The sequence below is a fragment of the Pempheris klunzingeri genome, chromosome 15 (genome assembly GCF_042242105.1).
Source record: "Pempheris klunzingeri isolate RE-2024b chromosome 15, fPemKlu1.hap1, whole genome shotgun sequence".
NCBI classification, from domain to species: domain Eukaryota; kingdom Metazoa; phylum Chordata; class Actinopteri; order Acropomatiformes; family Pempheridae; genus Pempheris; species Pempheris klunzingeri.
The window spans coordinates 19,826,966-19,845,102 of NC_092026.1; the positions used below are offsets into that span (position 1 = coordinate 19,826,966).

The 18,137-nt window shown below is 42.3% G+C and overlaps 3 protein-coding genes and 1 non-coding gene across 5 annotated transcripts in view; all 4 read left to right on the plus strand.

Moving 5' to 3' along the window:
- Window positions 1–5,161, plus strand: part of atp1a2a (ATPase Na+/K+ transporting subunit alpha 2a) — a 35,194-nt gene extending 30,033 nt beyond the window's left edge. The window contains exons 19-25 of one of the 2 annotated variants that reach the window (XM_070844542.1): window positions 21–144; window positions 2,119–2,264; window positions 2,358–2,488; window positions 2,690–2,791; window positions 3,020–3,111; window positions 4,768–4,808; window positions 5,014–5,161. In XM_070844542.1, the coding sequence (XP_070700643.1) occupies window positions 21–144; window positions 2,119–2,264; window positions 2,358–2,488; window positions 2,690–2,791; window positions 3,020–3,111; window positions 4,768–4,796 (624 nt within the window). In that variant the 3' untranslated portion in view covers window positions 4,797–4,808; window positions 5,014–5,161. Of the gene's footprint in view, window positions 1–20; window positions 145–2,118; window positions 2,265–2,357; window positions 2,489–2,689; window positions 2,792–3,019; window positions 3,112–4,767 lie in introns of both variants that reach the window. The other variant, XM_070844541.1, reaches the window with a different exon arrangement.
- A 3,526-nt stretch (window positions 5,162–8,687) lies between these two features.
- On the plus strand, window positions 8,688–12,800 carry sdhc (succinate dehydrogenase complex, subunit C, integral membrane protein). The gene is made up of 6 exons (XM_070844896.1): window positions 8,688–8,724; window positions 9,737–9,796; window positions 9,921–10,022; window positions 10,788–10,849; window positions 12,075–12,238; window positions 12,523–12,800. The coding sequence occupies exons 1-6, from the start codon at window positions 8,708–8,710 to the stop codon at window positions 12,625–12,627; spliced, it is 510 nt and encodes a 169-aa protein (XP_070700997.1). The 5' UTR covers window positions 8,688–8,707; the 3' UTR covers window positions 12,628–12,800.
- A 1,483-nt stretch (window positions 12,801–14,283) lies between these two features.
- Window positions 14,284–14,357, plus strand: trnar-ucu (transfer RNA arginine (anticodon UCU)). Its single transcript has one exon. It is a non-coding gene; the product is annotated as a tRNA-Arg (tRNA).
- Window positions 14,358–16,498: 2,141 nt separating this feature from the next.
- Window positions 16,499–18,137, plus strand: part of cadm3 (cell adhesion molecule 3) — a 77,680-nt gene continuing 76,041 nt past the window's right edge. The window contains exon 1 of the mRNA XM_070845159.1: window positions 16,499–16,690. The gene's annotated coding sequence lies outside the window, so the exon portion shown is untranslated. The remainder of the gene's footprint in view (window positions 16,691–18,137) is intronic.

Sequence of the window (18,137 nt, forward strand, 5' to 3'; positions counted from 1 at the left end):
TATGCTCCCATTCCCTCCAGGTTCCAGCAATCTCATTGGCTTATGAGACAGCTGAGAGCGACATCATGAAACGCCAGCCAAGGAACCCTAAAACAGACAAGCTGGTCAATGAACGCCTCATCAGCATGGCCTACGGACAGATAGGTTTGTCCTCCTGTGGCTCATAACCTCTTTGCACTACATCTCTTAAACATGAATCACTGAGACAGGCCTCTTGGAGTGAAGTTATAGTTATAATAAACACCACAGGCATAAAGCATTGACATTTATCATAAATTTTGACATTTCTCACTGCCTTTGTAATTGTTTAGGTATGTAAAGTCAAGGAAAATAGATCCAGGGGTGAGCAGACAGTCAGGAATTAATCCCACAATTTTCTTCTAATTATTGTGACATTTACAGCAAATTGAGAGTGGAGAGTGCAACTATTTTCTACTTAATCTTGGTCATGTTTCACTAGTTGGAGCCTCACTTGAATACATGCTTTTTATCTCTGGTTTTATATGGTCTGGGAATAGTGAAAATCAAAGGCTGGCCCAATTTCATAGGCTGTTAAATAGGTCAAAATATGACAGGGCTTCATTGGATGACATACAATTTAAAGCTGAACACGCTCAAAACAGCCAGCAACTCGCATCAACTCCCATAATTCTTCCAAGATGAGCACCGCTGGGGAAAAACTTTTGCAGGTCACATCAAATCACATTTGCAAACTGCTGTTTTGACATCACAGCTTGAAGCCTCTACAATGAACATTTAACTGATGATCTGATCCAGAGTGACAAACAATGACTGAGACAGTAGAGTAAAATTCCTAACGTTACAAGCAAGCACCAGTGAGGAGAAGAATCCAGAAAACACATGCACTCATTTTGTGACAGAGAAAATGATGTCAGCATCTATCAAAATAAACGGTGACCTAGTGCAGGGTTTGATTTAGCAACATAGTGAAAGAGATTATTAAAAAACATTGTCTCAGTCCTTGATCAGTACTTGTGGAGATTTAGTACAATATATGTTAAGACTTAAGCTCTGAAATAAGATGTCCATCATGTTGAAAACCTTACGCCCACTCTGACAAAACAAATTTTCCAACATGAAATTAAAACCCACTATCGGCTATTATTGCAGTCCTCAGCTGTCTGGAGCCGCTTACTTACACAATAGCAACACTGTAGAGGGCAGAGGGAGGAAGATATAATCACCTGTGGTCTATGGTAAGTGACACCAGGTGGAGACAATCCACCTAGTGTCAATTTATTTGTCATATTCTGGTATAATTCCTGCAAATAAGTGTTACAAAAATATCAGACCATTGCTGCCATTGTGCTGCTGTTTGTCAAAATTACTTTAGTAAAAAAGGCATTATCTATAAATCCTGTTATTTTCCCACTTTTTCTGCAAAAACATCGCCACTATTGCTGCACCACGCTGTAATACAATGGATGAATAAAAATTCAATGGCACACAATTTACACAATGTTCTTCTATCCATCCATCCATTTCTGTTACTATACCTGCTTTATACTAATGGTAGCTGGTATTAAGATCCAAAATAGTTTAAGTAGCACTGAGATTAGTGTCTTCAAAACACCATGCAAATAAAGTGCATAGTTTACTAGTTTCCTGAAAAAGGAAACAAAAAAAATAGAGACATTGTTTAATTGGTACACTTCCAATTAACTGATTACAATTAATTGCTAGCATAAAATGCGAATACTTGAGTTAGCATGCAGCACGTAAGATACACTTTCAAATTATGAAAAATTATTACGGCCAAGCATACAATTCAACATAATTATAAAAGAACAATGAATAATTATATACTTGGGTTTAACTGGAACAGCTCTTTCAAGCAAATTCCTCAAGAAATGAACAACCTCTTATAAACTCAACACGAGTAACAGAACCCCGACTGAAATAACAGAGCTTTGTCTCTATAATTAGCACCAAATTATATTGATCACTACAGGAAACTTATTAGGAAAATTATTAGTAAATAACTCAAAACTAGTCTAAAATAGAACATTGCAATAAACCTCACTAATAATTAAGTAAAAAGAGTAGTTGAATAGAGGATGTTTTGGCATTGATCCCTTTCACATTTTTTGTTCCCAGGGATGATCCAGGCTCTTGGTGGCTTTTTTACCTACTTTGTGATTTTGGCTGAGAACGGCTTCCTCCCACGGACCCTGTTGGGCATCCGCCTCTTTTGGGACAACCGCGAAATCAACGACCTGGAGGACCACTATGGGCAGCAGTGGGTAAGGAGCGGGGACAAAGACAAAACAGCGCACACTTTGAATACCCCCATATTCATTGCAGGAATAAATATAACGTGTGTTTCAACCTGGCAGACCTATGAGCAGAGGAAGATCGTTGAATTCACCTGCCACACCTCCTTCTTTGCCAGCATTGTGGTTGTCCAGTGGGCTGACCTTATTATCTGCAAGACCAGGAGGAACTCCCTCTTTCAGCAGGGCATGAAGTAAGTGAGGGAGGAAGGACGGGATGGCTGGAGTAAAAGATGGATAGAAGGAAGTAAAATCAAAGCATGAATGAACTTAGTTAGGAAGGCTTATAGTCAGTAATGTGTGACTGTTACATTTTCAACATTTCTGTTATCTTGAGTGATTAATTGTCATGACCTTTTCCTTTCTCTGATGTACTCTTATTTTCTGTTCCACAGGAATAGGATCCTCATCTTTGGCCTGTTTGTTGAGACTGCTCTGGCTGCCTTTCTCTCCTACTGCCCTGGGATGGACGTTGCCTTGCGCATGTACCCCCTGAAGTACGCTCTGCATATGCATATCTCCACCCAACCGAAAAATAACCTCTTATAGACCTAATACGCTGCCATTAGCCTGTCACTTTTGACTTTAAATGAAGTCTGTGATCTTCTTAAACACCACGTTGTTATCCTTAATATTCAAAAATGACTGCAATGAATTTAACAATTTGCCTGTGACTCACTGCTGCTCTATCCATCCCCGCCCCTGCTATACCCTCTTCCTCTCAGGACCCCGTGGTGGTTCTGTGCCTTCCCATACAGTCTTCTCATCTTCATTTATGATGAGGTCCGTAAATTCATTCTGAGGAGGAGCCCTGGAGGTAAGCAGTTATTAAGAGAAACTGAGATTAAAAGGTTTCAACCTCCTTTGTCTTGTTAATAAGCTGAAAGAAAAAAATTGCCAAGTGATGGTGTAGTGATTGACACCCCTATCTGAGGACCCACATTTGACTTTCTCTATCAAGACCTTTTCTTCCATCCTCTGCCTCTCAGCCTCCCTACTGTCCTTGTAAAAAAAAAAAAGTAAAAAATACACATCCTAATAGAGTAGATGGTCTGCTCCAGACTTTCGGGACACACTGATTGACAAAGCCACCGCAGCTTTGCTCTGCGGACAGATGGCGACAAACGAGAAGATGAATGAAGAAGGAGAAGATCATTCAATGTCACTCCAAACATGCACAAAAAATGACATGAAGACAACATTGAATTGTTTTGAATTGAGTTCAAAAAGGAAACTGCAGGTAGCAATTTTACAAAACAATTTTGGTAGCAATTATGGATGACAATTTATGACAAAAGATTTAGCACACTGGTTTAACACTGGTGCCAGTCATGTTGAAATCTCTTTCATTTTTGTTCTTAGGGTCTTAAAGTACATGATGCAAATTTTGCAAATTGCACAGTTCTTTGGCAGATATGATTGTCGTTATTGTTATTCTTACAGTCATTGTAAAGCAGGAACCTTAATAATTCAAAAGTTATTATTAACCCTAGCTTTAACAACAAAAGACAACTCAGAACTAACCCGTAGCAATGCAGCTGAATATTTTGCAGCAGGCATCCACCAAGCTACTCAATACTAAACAACTCTCCAGCTTTCAAAGCTGCAGCCTCTACAACACTTGACTGATTACTGTTTGTCTTCCAGGTTTGATATAGCATGTAAACGCACTGCTGTCTGGCAGTTTGCTTGGGAATTCCATTTGATAAATGGAGCGTAAAAGTGAAAATCACACATACACATCTGCGCTGAAATATAATCTGATCTGATTCTTGGGCTAAAGGCTGCATCTGCACTAGTTTTCAACTGAAGTCTTTTGTACTCTTTAATATACCTTGCTACTAAGCAGACAATGGTAAGCCACTTCCAATTTTGTTTATGGAAGCAGTGAAGGAACATGATTATAGATTATCGCAAAAGTGTTCAGTGATTCTTCTTTTGGCCTGAAGGTAAAAATCTTTAGCAGTGTGCAGTGTGGGAGGTGTCTAGCATGTAGGCAGCAATCTTAATCGACTCTACCAATCCATGAACATATGTATAACCTGCACCAAGAAACAGATAATACCTGTCCAACACCAACAGAAAAAGTAGAGAATGATGAGAAGGGAAATTAAAGCAGGCTGATGAACACTCTTGAGATATGCTCCAAAGATCATACACATGATATGGGCACACTACAATAGCTCAAAATCTGTTCGCTGCCGCTGTGTTTCAGCTGAGAGGGGCAAGACACGGGGAGACAAATACAATTTATCGTGACAGTTAATCATTTCTGTTAATCTGTGTGTCACGGGCTGCTGATCAGAGTCTTAGAGTTATAAGGGGATTCATTTGGAAATGTACAGAGACAAAGGCAATGAGATGAATACAAATAGAGTGATACAAAAGGATATTATGAAAACTGGTCGCCTGTCATTTTGGTCTCTGACACTTTCCCTTTTTCTCCTTCTGTCTCTCTCCTCTTTTCTTCCAGGTTGGGTGGAGCTGGAGACATATTATTAACATTCAGAAAATGTCAGTTTGAATTGTGTGTCTGTGAGCGAGTGTGTGAGTGTGAGTGTGTGGGTGTGTGTGTGTGTGCCTGTGAGGGTAGAATTGTGTGTGTGTGTCTGTCAGTTGTAATATTGCATGGATCAGTTCACAAATCTGATTATCATAAAAATACTGCTGAAAATAGGCTTTTGATTGTGCTCTGAGTTTTTCCTCTTTGTTTTCTCAGAAAACATTTCCAGCAGAACAATGGTAATATACACCTATGTGCCTTATTGTAACTCCTACCAAAGTGATGTACCAGGGGCCGTTTGGCTATAGAGGAATACCAAATGTCATTCATCATGTGAAATGTACCAAATAAAATGTATTCCAAACCTTCTTGAGTACATTGATGGATAGACCTTAAACTGGGAGAATACATTAAACAATTTGTCAATTTCAATTTGTAGGACACAACATGTACCAATAATTCAAGCCAGATCTGGATTTTTATTCAAGAGATGCCACAAAGCACACTAAAAAACAGATTCATTGGCAAGCTCAGATATATCGGCCACTACAAGCGTATAACAGATATGGCATATACACTGACACTGATATGTATCAGTGTGTATGCCAGTCAATAAGTACCGTAACAAATAATTGCAGGACAAAATTGCAAAAGATATGAATAAGGTCATTTAGAATCCGTGATGCAATTATTATTATTATTATTTATATTATATATTATTATTATTTAGTTTGTTTAGTTTGATTGCAATTATTCATCAAAAATGGTTTGTGTTTATGTTTTAAAAAATGCATCTGTTTTTATTATCATATTTTTCCAAACTGTAAAATATCAATATTGGTACCAGCCTCAAAATTCCAGTGCCAGTCAGGCTCTGCCTACGCTCACACTTTCCTGATCTCATCATCCATTATGCATGTCCTTGTGTCTTCTATTCACTGGACACTCGTTACCGTACTGTCAAAATAGTCGAGACAGAATCGACATGCAGCAAAGCATTTCCTCCTACGTTGCTCATCTCCAGAACCAGCTCTTTGAGGAACCTATTTGTTCAGAAATCTTTAAATATAAAGTCCAAAGCAATGCTAAAAACTGTTCAAAAAATGACTTACAAGGGGCTTTAAGTATCAGAACCTAAACCTTATCTACTTTGAGTCCTACAGTTCATGGTCTCTTCTAATACTTTATGCAACATTAACATAGGAGCAAGCCATTGGGAACCCAGTCTAGGGCTGCTTCTGGGCATCATTAACCTTACTACCTGTTTGCTGTCTGTATGAGTGTGTATGTAGATGTCTGATTGCTGATGTGTGCCTAAAATACTTTGAAATACTTTTCTAATACCTGATGTGAGCATTTATTTTTCCTGTGAGTGGATATGGGAGCTGCTCCATATATTCCCATCTGAATATCACATTCACCATTTTGTTGTTGCTTCGAGTATATCGGATACTAAACTTGTGGCTCCCTGTTTGAGTTGGGGTGAGGTTTTTTTTGTCCTCATCTTCAGATTTTCTTCTGACTTTTGTTTTGTCTGCTCTTGAAATCTTTAAGGCTGGTGGTTCAGTTACAATGCTATATGTTTGGGCTGTCAAATCATCCCAATTTATTCTAATTTTGTCACATCCTTGTGTGTTGTTTCCCTGCAATTAATTTTGTCACAGTGTATTTGCATCATTTAATTTGGCAATCCCTTGATATCTATTTTTTGGGGTTATTTTGTGCATCACATACAGTAAGGCAAAGAAAAGCAGAAAATCCTCACAAGGGAGATGCTTGAATCACTGAGCATTGTTGCTTTAAAAATGACTTCAATGATTAAAGCAGCAGTAGGTTACTTTTATAAAAATATCTTTTAGTCATATTTGCTGAAACTGTCACTGTACCCTGACAGTAGAATATGAGACAGACAATCTGCGAAAAAATCAGCTTCTTTTTGCTCCTCCTGGTGCTCCCAATGTCATTTGCAAGAATGCAACGTGCCTGAACGTAAGCAACCAATCAGCAGGACCCACCCCATGACACATGACCCTGTGTGGGGAGCTTCACAGAACAAATAGTTCTATATATATATATATATATATAGTTCGTGTTTCAATTATACTCCATGGACACAGAGCAGGAGGAGGAGGTGCTCCGAAGTATTGTGATATGTGGATTCTTGGCAAGCAGTTTCCAAGTTTCCAGTTTCTCGACACAGGTCAGCCAGTGATTCTGCTCCTTTATAATGACATGTTGAGCTGATGTTTATTAATAAAATCATGAATTTATAACGCAAAGCACTGCCCCCACACACCTCTATTTATGTCTGCCTGTCCGTCTGCTTCTGTGTGTCTGCCAGGAGAATGGCTGGAAGATTACCAGCCAGCAGCAGTCAGGAGCCTTGAGACTCCAGGGAGATCACCAGTCTGCACCCCCACAGTCCTGCCTGCTGGGTTTCCACAGCACGACTGCTTGTGATCTCCCCGGAGGTCTGTGTGGCTCCCATCCGCTACCTGTAGCTCCACGGTCCTGTAGTCTTACCAGCTTATGCCATACTGGTCACCATTGTATGCCCGGCGTCTTCAGGTCATGCACACATAAGCTAACCAGGGCGGTTAGCTTATGTGTGCATGACCTGCTCCTCTGTGAGGAAGGGTTTCCGAGGCAGAACTGAAGCACAGTGAAGAAGGAGGAAGAGGGAGGTAAAGCCGCACTCTTTCAAATTGTACAGAAGTGTTCACGCTGCAAGTCACAAAGTGCTGACATACAATTGCTTGAATTTTATATATTATTTGAATTTGTATATATATTGTATATATATCTTAATCTTGTGTGGGTATATATACAATTTGAATACTCTACTACCTCTACTGGCATGTAGAATTTGTACATATATATTTACATATACTGTGTTATATTCCTTTTATTCTTATTTTAGTATTGTTACTATTTTTGCACCAACTGGAGTAGCGCTCCTAATTTCATTGTACAAACGCAATGACAATAAAGGCTATACTATATATATATATATATATATATATATATATATATATATATATATATATATATATATATATATATATACATACTATACTATACTATACTATACTATACTATACGCTGTATAGATACTGTTTATTTATCTCAAATTATCAAACTGATGCCCGACGGGTGGGACGCATTGCAAATACAGTTGAGCTGGGCTCGACTTTGTTCAGCGTTCCAATGACGTAGTGAAGCATGAATCAATCCTATTATTTTTGTTTGCTTTACCATTGCTGCTAGCTAGCTCCCTAGCTATTAAACACCAGTATTTTATTTACCAGCCTGGAAGGCTGTTGCAGGTGTAACTTTCATTTAACGTACATGTATGTAACGTACATTTTCAAATCACAAAGGCAAAGTTTTGAGTTGTCTTGAGTGCCAAGTTGCCATGTTTTGAGTTATTAGCTAGCTGACACTATGCTAGCTAATGTTAGCTTCTGTTTATTGCTACTAAATCATGTTTACTACCTATAAAGATGTCCATGACAATAACCACATTCACCAGTGTTTGAGCAACACTTCAGCCGTGACTTAATGTCTGTGTTGCTGGCCACGTGTGGCTGTTTTTCACTGGCGAATCAGTTCATTGAACAGGCTAATGTTTCAACTCCAAGCTTGACAGCTGCACATGGTTATACACTTTACTTCCTCTATTACTAATTTATGTAAATGATTTATTCATTTATTAATTGCTTGCATTTCATGTATTGCAGTTGGAAAAGTCACCAGTCACCAGCTCACCAGTATGGAGACATTTCAAGGTGTGCAGCAAAGACCAACATGGTCCCAGACTGACCTTCTGCTGTCACGCCGTCAAGGTTTTAGATAACCACGTGGAGTAACAACATCCGACAACATCACTTCCGTTCACTTCTTGTCAAACATGGCGCTGCTCCTAAGGTCAGTACATCTGTGCTACATAATGTTTGTACTCGACCAAAGCTTTTTCTGCCGTTTTTCGGCGTTAACGTGTCAAATAGACGCAGTCATAGCCTGCTGTCGTTACAGTTGAAGACAATCCGCCCGATTGTAACTTAATTTTAATGTAAATAAGGTGCGACACGGCGCTAGCTGACGTTAGCTAGCATGCTAACGCTAGCTGTTATCGGGTATGTGAGTGGACTTTGGTTGCGGTTGTTATTCATGACGGACTCAAACGGTTATATTTGCTGCCTTTAGGTCATCTTGTAGGCGGTGTAGGACACACACGTAATTCGCCGATGTTCAGATAGGCTTCCCAATATGAATGTTTGGTCTGGTTTAGCTTGGAGTTAACCGGTGGTGCACATAGCTAACTTACATTGTCGTCCCTTTATCACCAGTGTGTTTGCACAGTAGAAAATCAAGTGCTTGTTGAACTGTGACCACTTCATCGACCTTAAGTGGCTGTCAAACACAGCGTCGCTATTTGTTACTGTTCCAAGAAATGAGTTTATTCCTTCTTCCGCACGGTAGAGACCTCGTTAAGCAGCCACTGACAGCTTCACCTTGCTCATCTGTTAATCTCCTCCTCGATCAGATTGATTTGGTTTGGCTGAGATGCTCAAAATGTGAGTTAGCATTGTCTGATTTAGTAACTAATTAAAAGAAGAGTTCCTTCAAATATTTATGTAAGTCTGTTTAGGGCAGACTAACAGTACAGTAGGCAATAAAAAATCATGCTGTCAAAAATACTTAGACTTAGATCTAGCTTAGACTTAGCAGCCGCTTTGTAGTGTTGATATCATCATGTATATTTTTATCCATAGTCTAAAATTGATTAAGTAATAGATGAAAGTACTACTAGAAAGTATACCATGTGGTGGATACAAGATACCATCTAGTTATTTTTCTTCTCCTTTAATTGACTGTAGAGGCAAAAACCCTGGTAACAAGTAAGGTCCTAATTCCATCATGTCTGTCTTGTCTGTAGGACGGTGGCACGTCAGGGTGTCTGTATCTCCAGACCACACTACAGTCTCCTGTACAGACAGTAAGTAGTTTGTGTGAGAGAGAAAGAGCACTCTGATTCACATACATATACTGTCACAACTCTCAGTGTTTCTGATTGTAAATGGTTTTAAATGTCTGTACTCTGTATTTTCTCTCCACTACAGTGCCGCTCCAATGGGAACCACAGCCAAGGAGGAGATGAACAAGTTTTGGTCCAAAAATGCCACACTAAACAGACCCATGTCTCCTCACCTCACCATTTACAAGTACGTACTTGTATGTCACATGCAGTGTATAATGTGTAATCTCAAGTAAAGGATGGAGATGACTCAGTTGTTCAAGTGAAATTATATTCTCATTTATGTTTCATAATTTCTGTTTAATACTTTTACAGACACCAAGAATCCACTGCAGCACAATATTATCTTGAAAATAATATTGCTGTCAAAAATAAATGCTCAGATCATGCAGTGTTTTCATTCTTTTAATGCTGATAAAACAGCGGGCCAAGCCGCCATAACCAGAGATTTCCATTCCTTTGGATACATTTTGTGCCTTGATGTACTGTCAAGCTTTTAGAATCCTCCACCAGCACTAAAAAAAAAACATTTGTATTCAATATGTGCCTTTGTCATTTCTCACTGTGTTTCCCTTTTCACCTTTCTGGGATCATTCTTATGGCTGGTCTATGTCCGGGCACTGTTTCTGCCACTTGCAGTCCATTGGTTGTTTCCAACATCGATCTAATTGCTTTAAATGCAGTGGTTTAAATCCTACTCTGTCACCTGTTTGAAATTACTCACCAACATTTGAAATTCTAAAAATACCTCCCACGGCAGCTTTGCCTTGTGAGTCTGAAAGTCCTTTTTTCTTCGGCACTATGCATAGCCTGAGCCAAACCTGAAACAATACAGTTTTTAGAATTCACATAAAAGTCACTGAATGCTGAACAATCAGACCTGTGGTTTGGAGTGTGTTTCAACCACACACATCTGCCGCCATAGTAAAGAGTCTTTTTTTGTGTTCTGTAGCTGGTCCATCCCCATGTTGATGTCCATCACACACAGAGGAACTGGAGTGGGGCTCAGTGGAGGTAACACATCTGCTTTTTTTCTTTGTCATCCATATCCTAGCGAATATTCTTTCTCCTTTTAAATTAGTTTGATCTTAAAATAGCAGAGTTATTCCACATTGGAGAAAAGAATCACTTTGATACAGGTGTTATGACATCAAAGTGTAGTAATTCTCCTGCCACTGTCAGCTTTTGATTGATCCCGAAAATCTCTTTAGGGCATTTTAGTCCATCGCAATTGATTTCTGCTAAGAGCATTTACTGGCATCGCAAAACAGAAGTTGTTCAATACAGTTCAAGCTTTCTGCATGTTAAAATCATGTCTAACGCTGGACGGTTAACAGCTTTTAGTCATTTGCCTTGTGTCGAGGTTGAGCCTGTCTTACTGTGACCTCACACGTCAGTACAGCTGACCTTGGTGCACCATGATGTAAAAGCTGGTCCAGTTTTGTTTATATGTTAATGGGTTCAATAAAGGTCAGCACCGTCAGCTGGCAGTCTCTCACTCTGTCTCATCTTTCTATCCCCATCACATGTGCTCCATCACAGTGTCTGAAATCAACTTTCTGGCTCCCTTGCAAAGGGCTGGTGAACTAAAAATGTCACCTGCTGATAGTAATCTTTCCGAGCCACATTGATTGGTTGATACATTGTCATTGTAATCTTGAGATATCCTGTCCTTCCCTTTCAGTGCTTTTTTTCTTTGGGGAGTAAAACTCTTTAACTCTAAAACTTTTATTTTAAAGGTTGTTTATTCTCTAATATGTGATGGGTGTGCTTTTTTACATTTTTTTTTTTTATGCCTGATTTGTGCACCTCTGCTTTTTGTGTTGACACAAATCCACACCTACTGTGTGGTTCCACAAGGAAACGGCATTAACTTTCTTCTACCATTAGGCTTTTTAATCATCCAGACAGCACAGACACTGAGTGCAGTACATTGTAGCAAGCTGTCAATGGGGAGCCTGTTTGATACGGCACCATTGTTTGGCCTTCATTTAATTTAGTCAGCAGGGAAAAAGTCTTTACATAACTGAGATATTCAGAAGTTTAAAAATGTCTGGTCAGTGGAGGTATGGTGACTCATGGAGTCTTAAACAGCAAAGACAAATGGTAGTGGCATGCTGGTCCTTGACATGTGTAAATTTCTCTCTAATAGCCATGCATGCACCACATATTTCTCCAACGCCCACTCACAAACACACCATGTCTAGTGTCTGGTCTCATTACTCCTGTCTGTGTCTAGCTATCTCAGTCTTTGCCGCGGCAGCGCTGGTATTACCGGGAAATTATCCCTACTACCTGGACTTGATCCACTCGCTGTCCATCGGCCCTTTTCTCATTGGGCTGGCCAAGCTCGGCATCGCCTTCCCCGTATCTTACCACACCTTTAACGGCGTCCGCCACTTGGTAAGACTCAATGATTTCATTCATAGACGTAGCTCATTTTTGTTTTTCCCATACAGGAGTCTATTTGACGTTCTTTGGTAGCTGTTATCATGTTTGATGTAGTCTGTGGACACCTCAGTTTAACCTTTTTATTGGGAACAGATCTATGCAATTTGTTAGACGTTTGTCATGAATGCTCATTTTAATGATTTCCTAGAACACATGTCCCACATTTGCCAAAATTTATCAGCCTATGGTATTTCTTATGCTAAATTTTCTTCTTTCTCTTCTCTTATTTAAATCAGTATTGGGACATAGGCAAGGGCTTCAGAATCCCAGAGGTCTACCGCACCGGCTACACAGTGATTGGTCTGTCCATCATCACCTCCCTAGCGGTGGCTTTTCTCTGAACACAAGACAAGAAGAGAAGCGCAGAAAGGAAAGGAAAGGAAAGCAGAGGAGGGAGTGGAAGGGATTGTGGACTGGATGCACTGTCGGAGTTTTGTGTATATGTTCTGTTTTGGCCCTCTGCAGGCCCCATTTCATCAAAGTATTAAATAAAGAATTATATTATCCCGTACACAGAAAAGGTGTTGTGATGTTTTGTCCCTCGGAATTAATTATACTCCAGGAAGCTTTTAGGTCATCAAATGCTGGGAGAGTGCAAAGTGCATGCAAATGTAACCCAGTTTATTTCATTCTTGTTCTCGGTGTGAACAACAACCAGCGGCCAAAATTAGATGTGTCCTACATGTTATATCCTTATGTAATTTGTCTAATCGTGCTGTGACGTCAAATTCATTAATCACTTTTCTTTGCCCTAAGTGTTCAGTCACTGCCAGCTCAACCAGTGCGCCTGCTGGTTGTCTCTGTGCAATGGACCGGTGTTTTCTGTAGAGTGGCTGTTTATTGTAGGCCGTCATTTATATTTTACCTTCTCCGGGCAGCAGCTGCTCCGATGCATTTTTAACACCAGGAAAGAGAGTGGCTGAAATGTGGAGAGGCAGCCCAGTGGTGGAAGCTGAGTATGTGAACAGGCCCCTCACCAGCAGCCTGCCTCAGGCCTTACCTCCCACTGAGCCACACTGGAGCTGCACACTGCACCTGAACAGCTTTTGTCCTGCAGTGTTGAATAAAAGCAAGCTGGGATGTAATGTCAGATCCAACTTCGTTTATGCAGGGTACACTAACAAATGCACACAGGGAAAAAACAACCATAAATGTTGTGGGGAGGAGGCTGCACCCTCACTGTTCAGTACCAGCTGGTAGATTGACTGTGAACTTGCAGTGAATGAAACAAAGTGACCGCCAAGTGTAGTTAGCCCCGACAAAATGGATCAATTTGTTTCCGGTGGCTCGAAGGGAAAATACTTATCAACTTGCACTTCCTTTCATTTTGCCCTTCATATAAAATATACTTGTAATTGTCACTGCAAAAACAACACTTGCAAAACTGCTTTTTGTGTGTGGCACTTTGGCTGATTGCAGAGATTCCAGCATCTTGGCGATTCCCTAAATTGAGCCTAATCCATGTTACAGGCACATTTCCATCTGAACTGGAGATCCATTGGACTGGGTTTTCCCACTGTGATTGATGGGAAAATTGCTGAAACTCTGCAGGGTTTAAGACTTGATTTGCTTACAGTCTGTTCACACCAAACCCCTTGGAAATGTTTCCCATTTTTAGAGTAAAACAAACTTGGGTAATAAAAACACGGGCTATTCACTTGAGCTATTTCCTGTGAGGAGCGAGCACCGTGCCACACACCTACTGATGCATTTACAATATAAAAATGTTCCATCTTTTGGTTTTGCTCCGATAATATCGCCATTATGATGTTTCGATGTGATAACCTGTGTGGAAGCAGTGGGGGATGGAGAGCAGGCTCTATCGCCGTCTCTATGAGGCATACACAGATTAATGATTACGCTGCTGCAGCACCCCCTACCGGCCGGCAGGATATCGTCCACAGGGCTGCGGTCCTGATGCTGAGGGATGGTGAGGATGCTGCGCAGGGCTGGGAGGGGGAGTATAAACCCGCTTTTGATCAGAAAAATGTGTCACAGTCTCTGTGGCGCAATGGAATAGCGCGCTGGACTTCTAATCCAGAGGCTCCGGGTTCGAGTCCCGGCAGAGATGTGGGTGATATCACAGTGGCTTTTTGGATGAGAGGATAGAAAAGATGAGAGACGTTGTTTTATTGCTTTGCGACTACGGTGCACATGACAAGGCTGCTCTCTCTGCACATATGATGGAGAGATAGATAGATTGGCTTCCTGAGATTTGTTTATTTCGCAAAGCCAAATACACAAGTGCATCTGGACCGGACTGTGATAGAAATTAGACATGGAGCCTTTTCAGCGCGCAAAGGTCACCGCTTTAATATGCAGATTTCAAACGGGCAGTAAGCCTGAAAGCACTGCTCCGGTGCAGCAGCGCAGCACGGGCTCCGTCAGCAGCCTGTTACCTCCCAGGCCTGCACGCTCGGGCTCTGGTCTTCTGCACAGCCATCACGTAGGCACCGCAGGACACTGTGCGCCGCGCAGCCTCGGCGTGTGAAAGTCAGTGGACACGCGCGCACGCTGGCTGGCGCACTGTCTCAGCACCTGGGGCTGACCACTCATTTAAGCCAGAGCAAATTTTTCTAATGCAGCGCCAACAACAAAACATTTAAAGCCTTTTCCGTCCTCATAACAAGTGTTTAATGATGCCAGATGCTGCATTTCTACTCTGCCACTTGGTTTAGAGACAGCGGGAGAGATAAAGAGTCCGTTTTACTTTGAACATAAATGACTCAGTGCCAGATAAGGGTGTCGTCTCAACATTTTTGTATGCAGAATTCGTACTGAATTATAGACTTCCACTACAATGTGGCAATACAAGTGGAAAATAAGGATTCCAATAGTCATTATGTATTTTTAATTAAGTGAAATCAGAGTGAGGACCTCTCTGGAATGCTTTCAAGGACCCCTGAAGGTGGACTTTCTGCATTAGAGAAAACTACATAACTCCAATCATGGGAGCCTCGAGCTGCGCTATTTATGTTTTCAGTGTGGAAAAGCAGCTGCTCGCTTGAAGATCTCTCAAACTCCCCGACTCTCTCACCCCTCCTGGCTCCCCACGGCTTTTATTATTTCATATTTTCTTGAAACCCACCTCCCCGGTGTCACTTTGTCGCCACCACCACTGATTGGGCTGACGTGCGGCTGCCGCCATCCATGTTTAACCCCATCATGCCTCCCCACACACAGACCTAATCCGCCAGTAAAACTAATCCTTAATCCTCTCTGGCAAGTTGAACACCCCCTCCAACCCCCCCCCCCTTCCACCACACCCCTCCCTCCCCCGTCTATTTAGATCCTGATTCCCAAATGGTCCTTGTGCATGAAACATCAGAACTACACAGACCAAACTCTGATAAAGTTTGCGAGCATATGCAAAACTGCCAATTCCTGGGGTGGTGAACATTATGAGGTGTGGAGGTTATGGGAGTTAGACAAAATTTGAAGGTGATGAGAGGTAAAGTAGCTGTGAGAGGCACAGGCCAAGAGCGGTGTTGTAGGGATGTGGGGAAGATGCACGCACAGAAAAATATCCACAACTCCACAAGACCAATGACTCAACAGTGGCATTACCATATTGCAAATTATCAGGCCTTCGGGAAATAGCAGTGGGTCTATCTGCAAGATAGGGGTAATAGCTCTATAATATCAATGATAAGAAACATTATAGGCTACTGAGGACCGTGACAATCAACTTCAGATGACCTGCGCTGCTTCATCTGGGGAGATCTGTCGGCCCGAACCCGTGATCAAATTCAAAGAAGATACCAGACCTACTCAATATCAAACCTTCAGATAAAGGGAGCAGAGCCATCATGGGAAATCCTACAGTAATGTGCTACCACAGGAGATAACACAATACACCAGAAAGCCCGATAAGGTCAGTGCAGACTCACTGTGAAGTATTATAGGAACATTATGGTGATTTTCCGGTGCGGTGAGATCACACTTCTCTATCTGCTCCATCTCCTTCATGTTGCTCACAGCCAGTAGGCCCCTGCTCTGGCCCTGTTATCCCGATGGTACGGGCCAAATCGTATTAAAATCCCCTCCGTCCCTCCCTCCTTCCCCTCCATCCCTCCCTCCCTCCCTTGTCCCCTCCCCTCCCTCTCGTCTTTCAGACAGACTGTTTTTGCTGCAGTGAACGGCAGCCGTGGAGAGAGAGCGAGGGAGAGACAGGGATACAAACACACACAGAGAGAGAGAGAGAGAGAGAGAGAGAGCTCGGAGGAAAAAAAGCAAGGAAAACAAAGAGTCGGGAGAAGGAAGAAGGAGGTAAAAAAGTCGGTAAAAGCAGATTGAAAGAAGGCTCCGGACAAACGGCTGCTGCGCATCAAAGGAGGGACCTTACTGGGGACCTTATTGGAGACCAGCGCCAACAAAACCCGGCTCCGGAGGCGGAATATAACGGTGTGTGAGTGTGTGAGTGTGTGTGTGTGTGTGTGTGTGTGTGTGTGTGTGTGTGTGCGTGTGTGTGTGTGATTATTACCGTGCATTGCTCTGCTGCTTGTATTATTGTCCGGAGTAGGCTGTAGCCTGTAGGGCGGACAGGAGACACCTGTCAGTGCTGACGCTTTTCCGTCTCCAGGAATGTGTCTGTGTGCGCACTCTGGGTAGGTGGCTGTGAGTGTGTGTGTGCGTGTGTGTGTGTGTGTGTGTGTGTGTAATCCGTTATGCCTGCCCAGGGAGAGAGCTGTATAATCCCTGCGTGTTTTATAATTTACTCTGAATACGCGTTTTGTTGTCGGGCTGCTTGCGCTCTAGCAGACTCCTCTCCCCTTCCTCTTCTCTCCCGGCTCTGTGGGCTCTATCGCTCTGCATAAAAAAGCAAACACAACTAGGCGCTGTGTGCAGCAGCAGCAGCAGCCACATCTCTCCAGCCTTTACCAGAGTCTCTAAATCTCACCCCACCGGCACTAGATATTTTTGCAAGAGCGGGAGAAGGTGTTAGAAATCAGACTCCGACCCGACCGACATCGCTCCGGTGCTCCCGCGGTCCGTCGCAGCGATGCAGCCACCACGAGCTGTTATTATTATTGTTATTAGCATCATCATTACTGTTATTAGTCTCCAGAGCGGACGGCGAGAAGTTGTTTTAAATCACGCCTAGAGCGTCCGGGTTATTTCCCATGGATGCACTTGTTCCAGTTTTGTTTTCGTTTCTCGCCATCACTCAACAGGAAGAAGGGCTGGAGCAACAATAAACACAGCCCCCCCCCCCCGCCCCTCCTAATCCCCACATCCCCACATCCCATACCATGCATCCCCCCCCCCCCCCCCCCCCACACACACACACACTCCACCCCACTCCTCCATCCCACCCTCTATCCCCGCCCTAACCGCCCGCCCGTCCCGCAGGCAGCACTCCGGCCGCGGCTCCCCCCTCTGCGTTCACAACGAGGGAGCGTTTCACAGATGGACCGATGGCTCACCTCGGCGCAGGCTACTGCTATTTTAGGGAATGTGCGTGATGGAAAGAGAGAGAGAGAGAAAGGAAGAGAGTATGTGTGTGTGTGTGTGTGTGTGTGTGTGTGACAAAGAGAGGGAGAACGAACGAGCAGCAATTATGCACGTCTGTATGTCTCCAGTCTTGTGCAAAGCGCACCGAGTATTCTCAGCGGGCGACAGGTGCATCTCTCTACTGGTGTTGTCTGTTTTTTCTTCCTTCTTCTGTTTCTGTTTTTTTTTTATCTTTTTCACGACCAACTGGGAGAGTGTTCCTTTGCGTTATTTCTAATTAGCAGGAGTTACTTAGAGCTGTCCAAAGCACTCCCTTTCCTATCCACCACACGCGCGCAGCTTGTTAAGGCGGATGAATAAATTCACAGTAATATGAAACCCCTCCTGTTCTCCCCTT

Bases quoted from the DNA above. Each gene is read 5' to 3' on its own strand.
- sdhc (XM_070844896.1), top strand. The intron at 10,023-10,787 runs GTACGTACTTGT...TGTGTTCTGTAG, and splicing joins CCTCACCTCACCATTTACAA to CTGGTCCATCCCCATGTTGA. The intron at 10,850-12,074 runs GTAACACATCTG...GTCTGTGTCTAG, and splicing joins TGGAGTGGGGCTCAGTGGAG to CTATCTCAGTCTTTGCCGCG.